The 6,496-nt window shown below is 35.4% G+C and overlaps 1 protein-coding gene across 1 annotated transcript; it reads right to left on the bottom strand.

Moving 5' to 3' along the window:
- Positions 1 to 4,856: 4,856 nt before the first annotated feature.
- On the bottom strand, positions 4,857 to 5,822 carry LOC103680092 (olfactory receptor 52N4-like). The gene has a single exon (XM_008709631.1). It carries the CDS (start codon positions 5,820 to 5,822, stop codon positions 4,857 to 4,859), a length of 966 nt encoding a protein of 321 aa, XP_008707853.1.
- Between the last annotated feature and the right edge of the window lie 674 nt (positions 5,823 to 6,496).

Here is a 6,496-nt window from a genome sequence, read left to right as displayed (position 1 = left end):
TCAACACATATGCATGTTTTAATGGCATAGGGTGTCCACAACATGCCTTCTCAAGCTAAGAGTTCAATTTTTAAAAAAACTAATAAATATATAAGTTCTTGAGAAGAATGCCCCATTTTAGAGGAGGGTCTACACATATACCAAAGGGTGAGAAGAGAGAAAGAAGAAGGAAGATAATATTTTCTGTAAATTTTGCCTGCTTCTTACAATCAAAGTCATAAGCACAGTTCCATTTCTACCCCTTTTCACCAGACTGCCTGCTAGGGTGGAAGAGATCCCTTCTCCTCCCACTATTGCCCCCAGTTGTGCTCCTGGTCTCAGACACTTATTTTATTATTATTATTATTTGGCCTTTATGGTCTGTATTTCAATTTCTAGTGCTTCCTCCCTCAGACATTTAAACATGTTTAATTCTCAATCATTTTAAGAAGAAACTACTCTAATACTCTATTTGCTTCACAGATGAGATTTTCATAGGTGTTGTGGTTTACTTTTCTTCTCTTCCTACTTATTGTTAATTCTATTGTAATATGGCTTCTTGTCATTAAACCCCCTTACTAATGAAATCTTTGTAGAGACCCCAGTGAATGTTCTGTCTATATCTACACTCTTAGATCTATAAATTTGTACAGACCTCTGTCTAATATACTGGCCTTGGCTCTATGACTTGCTTTGGTCAATGGAGCAGTACCAAACTTCATACAATTATAGGCTTGCAAAAATACATGTACTTCCCACCTCCTGACCAGTAACACCCTGTGAACAAGCTTGGGCTTTCCAGCTTGAAAGGATGCGTGGCCTATGTAGTAGAAATGAGTATTCTCAAATGAGTCTGTCCTCCAGTCAGCCGCAAGTCAACCAGCCAGCTGACTGCTGGATACGTGAACAAGCCCAGCTAGGATCAGCAAAACAATTCTGACCTAAATTAACACAACTCCCAGGTGATTCCTAGGCCCATGAACAAAAATAATTATTTATTGTGTGCCTCTAAAGTTTTGTGGTTGCTTGTTATACAATTTTACTGTGGCAAACTATAACGGATTCAGTCCTTCATCAGAAAACACTAACTTCCTTTGTATTCAGAGACATTATACACCAATAATTCTTTTCACATCTCTATTCATTCCTTTCAAGAACCTTGGATGGTCTTTTATTCTAATGTCCACTCTTTAAATACTATTGTTCTTCAAAATTTTCACTGAAACTCCTTTTCCTAAAGTCCCTTTGATAATTTCACCAATGCATTTATTTATTCATTCAACAAATATGTTTTGAATGTTGTGTGCGTATGCACATGCACGTGAACCATGCCTGGAGTTATTACACTGAGCAAGAAGAACAATGTTCTTGCTCTCAGGAACACTCTGGGTAGAGAGAAAAATCAATAAAGAAGCATATAAATAAGAATTTTTTTAACCTTGATGATATAGTAACGTGAGAAACCCCTTTACTGACACTGGACCTTAAATCGGACACACGTGAATAAAAAAGCCATAAATAATGTGATTAACAAGTACGAACAAAGAAGAGATACAGAACCCTACAACAAGCAAAGAAAAAACACACTTCTATTAATGAGACCACAAGATGTGTGCACACAAATCTATATTGGGTTCCAAAAAAATGTCTCAATCCCCTCAAAATTTACATCAATAAAATATGTTATCTGACTACAACAGAAGAAAACTAGAACTGAACAACAAGAAGGCAGTTTGGCCAGAATCTAAAATACATGTTACTGAATATCTGGTAGGGAAAAAAGGAAATTTCATAAAAACAAATTATACTTAAAGAACTTCATGATAAAATGTGGATGACATATGAAAACCTATAACCAAGTAAGTTTTCTTTTTTAGATTTCTAACCTCTATCAAAAAGTAAAGGACATATTAACAATAACAAAGTAGACATTTGATACAGAAGTACAGAGAAAGAGCAAGTGAATTAAGCCACAAAAAAAAAAAAAATTAGGACAAGGACAGAAATTAATGCAATCAGAACAGGAAAAAAACTACGAAAAATAAAGATTAATGAAAAAAACTGACTCTAAAAATAGTATTAAGATAGATACATTTCTTAGAAATCTGATTAAGGGAAAGTAAATTATAAATGAGATGCAAATAAACCAAATTTGGACCCCCTAAAAGCACAAAAACTAAGTAGCATGCTCTCAATTTCAAATACTTTTTACATTTTAAACAGTACATGCTAACATATTTGAAAACAAAGAGAACTAAAAAATTAAACAGGGCAAATTTAAAGAAATTAATATCATATTCAAACCCCTCCAATCCACTACATTCCCCCAAACAAGCAAATATGCTGTCAAAAACAACAGGCCCATATTGTTTCTGTTTACAGCAGAAGAGCAAATTTCTAGTGACAGATTTTTTTTTTTTTTTTTAAGAGAGAGAGAATCGTGAGGGGCTTGATCTCATGACCTCTCATGACCCTGAGATCAGGGATCATGTCCTGGTCTTAAATCAAGAGTTGGACACTTTAACAGACTGAGCCACCCAAATGCCCCCGATTAGTTTTTAATTATGCAAAGTATACCATAAAATGGTAAAATAGGTGAAGTTACACAACTCATTTTACAAAGCACTTATAATGTTAATTTCAAGAGCATGTGGTATAGAGGTAATTTAAAGAAACAAAATTATAGACGTAGTTTCTTCATGAATTTATTTACAAAAATTGTAAATAAGAGATTAGTTAACCAATAACAGTGTATTAAAACTAAATAATAAACAAGAACTGTTTAGCTCAGTGATACATAAGAAAAAAGAAACAAAGATCATATTATTACATTAATATTTGTAGAAATTATAGAAAATGATTTTATATGGTCCTATATGAATTTATAATAAAAACAGTAAAAAAGAAAACTTTCTGGCTTAATAAAAGGTACATACAAATACCCTAGCTTGTATCATACTCAACAGAGCCTCCATCCTACTAACATTAAGTGCTACTGATGAGTCATTTTCATATTGGCAAATAAGAATAGGGTATTTATCAAATTCAGTTAACTCAGTCATCTGGAAGACATTTCTTGTAGTGGAACATTTCATTTGTTCCCTGTGGTAATAAAATAAAAACTCTCTTCATATGAAAAAAAAAAAAGGAGCAAGAAAGATATCCAATGTCACCCCATAATACTAGCGGTTGTAAAGAGTGTTCAGCAAAAGTGGAGAAAAACATGAAATTTTTTGTGCTTCTGAAATAAAAAATATATATATATATTTCAAGATAGCAGGAATAAATTAATTAAATTCAATATATATGTATTTTTGAGAGGCAAACTAATATTTATTTGGGATCAAAGAATTGCAATTCATGGAGCACAGATTCAGGTAGAAACTCAAACAGTGTCCCTGCTTATAGAGTGAAGGCAAGGGTCTTTTATATGGGGAAAAAGAGAGGGACAATTGCATGAATTGAAGAACAGAAACAAAAAGTTTTCCCATGGATGTGAACAAATTAAGCTATTCTTGTTTATACAGGTACAATATTTCTGAGAGGTAAAGTTAGATGAGATTGGAGAACGATCTATCCAATTTAACCTGGAAGGCAATGATGGAATCACCAAAACTAATTTCAGGTGAAGCGTAGGAAAGACAAACTACAGGGGGAGTGGTTTTGTCTGGAGAAGAGAAAGTGAATGTTGACAATTTTTTTATAGAAGTCTTGCTATGAGAAGTAAAAAGATGATGCATGGAAAGTAATTATATTTTGAGGGCTGGGGTGGATGTTTTGCAGGATTTTGTAATGGGAGCAATAGAGGAAACTTGACATAAAAGTTAATGAGTACACATAAATTGAATCAGGGAAAGAAATGTGTATTCCTGTTATTTGGATGGGGAGGAATTAGAGTAAATAATTGATTTTACTCCATATTTATTTGGCATTATTTCCATGAAATTAATGTAAAATTACTACTTTTTGGACTATCTTCTAATTATTAATTTGTCAGAGCCTCAAAAATTAAAAACAAAGTAGATTTTATTTCATGAATTTCATTCTCAAATAGAAAGAAGACAAAATAAGTAATTTTTATTCTTCCTTATTCCTGTGTTTATAAAATAATGCATACTATTATCTTTCTTAATTTAGTTAACAGACTTTTCTACCTTTCCAGACTATGTGCTTTGAAGTCCATCTTGAAAAGGACTGCGTATCCCACCAGTCTGTAGGGAAGCAGTTTTGTTTGGGACAAGCTAGGAGAGATGTGGTGTGATGCCTGACTTATTTCCAAATTAGAAATTTAGAGGCTGAAACCTCATCAAGCCAATCACCTCATGGACATTTCATAGCTTCTCCATCAGGAAGACAACACTGAGAAAGTAGAGGAATTTTGGTAATGATGACAAAAATATAACAATTTAAAATATAACAGATATAAGTAACATTATCATTCAAACGGGAAATTCCAATCACTATTTGGAAATAAGACAAACCAACATCTGGTTGTAGATGATTGCCTTCCATCAGGCATCCATCAAATCTGATTTCACGTCCCTTGATTGTCCCATTATGCTTTTGTTTGTGAAAACCTGGTTAATGATGAGACCAGTCTTTCAGAGAGGAGATGAAATACTCACAGAAAAGGTTGTGGGGATGCCAGTGATACTGGGATTCTGAAGATACTTAGCGAGAGTGCACCACTCAACACCCTCCCTTTTTGGACAAAGGGTACTCTCAGGAAGGCACTATTAGACTCTGACTAAACAGCCAACAGAAGTACCTCTTTCCTTCTATTTCCTCCTGTAGATTCTCTTCCCTTCTCTTCCCTTCCCTTTTTTTCCCCTTTGCTCCTTTTCTCCTTCACTTCTCTTCCCTTACAAATATCCCTTTCATGTGCTATGGGATTTGAGGTCCTTAGAACACAAAAGGATCTTTATGACACAGTCACGTATCTGCTTGGTTTTCACCCCATAGACAATAGGGTTCATGGTGGGAGGCAAGAGCAGATAAACATTGGCCACAATGATGTGGCAAGATGGAGGGATCGTGTGGCCCCCAAAGCGGTGGGAAAAGAAGGAGAAGAAGGCTGGACTGTAGGAGAAAACAATGGCACAGATGTGGGCAGTGCAGGTGCTGAAGGCCTTCTGTCGAGCATCTGCTGAAGAGAGGCTGACCACTGCCCGGAGGATCATGGTGTAGGAGATTGTGATGCACAGGATGTCAAAGCCCCCAATCAGGAGGGCAACCATCAGACCGTAGATAACATTGACCTTGATATTTCCGCAGGATAACTTGGCTACAGACATGTGGTCACAGTAGGTGTGGTATAGTATATTCCCTCTACAGTAGGGTAGTCTCTTGATGATGAAAGTCAAGGGAGTGATGAGCAACACCACTCTCAGGAAAGTAGCAAGCCCAACCTTTGCAATGACAGGATTGGTGAGGATAGTAGAGTAGCGCAGCGGGTAGCAAATAGCCACATAGCGGTCTAGGGCCATAAGCATGAGCACCCCAGATTCCATCCCTGTTGAGGTATAGATGAAGAACATCTGGACCAGGCATTCATTAAAGCTAATTTCCTTAAGATGGAACCAGAAGATGCAGAGAGCTTTAGGGATTGTAGTAGTGCACATGACAAGGTCAGTTAGGGAAAGCATGGCCAAGAAGTAGTACATGGACCTGTGCAAGGAGTCTTCATGATAGATGAGATAGAGGAGCCCACAATTCCCTATCACAGCCACAGCATACATGGAGCAGAACGGGAAGGAAATCCACACGTGCATGTCCTCCAGTCCTGGGATCCCATTAAGGATAAATGAGACTGGGGTCAGGTCTGTTTGGTTCAGCATTAGCATGATCAGGCTATTATAATCATTAAACAGCTTATAGATATTTGTGTGTTTCTCGTTTTTTGTTTTCTGATCCTCCAGTATTAGGGAAAAAATCTTTGAAAAAAGAAGAGAAATTTTAGCCATATTTTCTCTCCCATTCTCCCTTTTTCTCTGTCAAGTATGCATTTTAATATCAAACAACAAGTATTTCAAACATGAGAAAATCTTTAAACAGTCCAAACCCAATATGTGTTGTTTGTTAATTCATTAATTTATTGATTCATTCAACAATGCATATTTAGCACTCACTAGTTACCGGGTTCTAAGACATATTGTGTCTACACTATAGAAACAGAAAGAAATAGATTAAATTACTCCTAAATTTATAATGAAGGATAATTATATCTGCTATTTTTTTCTAATCATTTTTGATATTTCTAATAATATTTTTGTTAGAATATCGTGTTTAAATGTTAATTACTATGTACATCTCCCTTTAAATGTTCTCTTAAGGAAAATTTCACTGATCACTTCTCCAATGAAATAACAGATAAGGTGAGAATGTTTTCATTGTTGCTATTACCCTTATTGGGTCATACTTATCCTATACTAAATACTGTTTTAAGAACCTTACAAATATTGACTTATTTAATCCTCACTACAAGCCCAGGAAGTATTAATCGGCACCTTTCTAACTG

Source organism: Ursus maritimus, unplaced genomic scaffold (assembly GCF_017311325.1).
Source record: "Ursus maritimus isolate PB19 unplaced genomic scaffold, ASM1731132v1 scaffold_16, whole genome shotgun sequence".
Lineage (NCBI taxonomy): Eukaryota > Metazoa > Chordata > Mammalia > Carnivora > Ursidae > Ursus > Ursus maritimus.
This window is presented reverse-complemented; position numbering and strand designations above follow the sequence as displayed.

Bases quoted from the DNA above. Each gene is read 5' to 3' on its own strand.
- LOC103680092 (XM_008709631.1), bottom strand. From the start codon at position 5,822: ATGCTAATGCTGAACCAAACAGACCTGACCCCAGTCTCATTTATCCTT.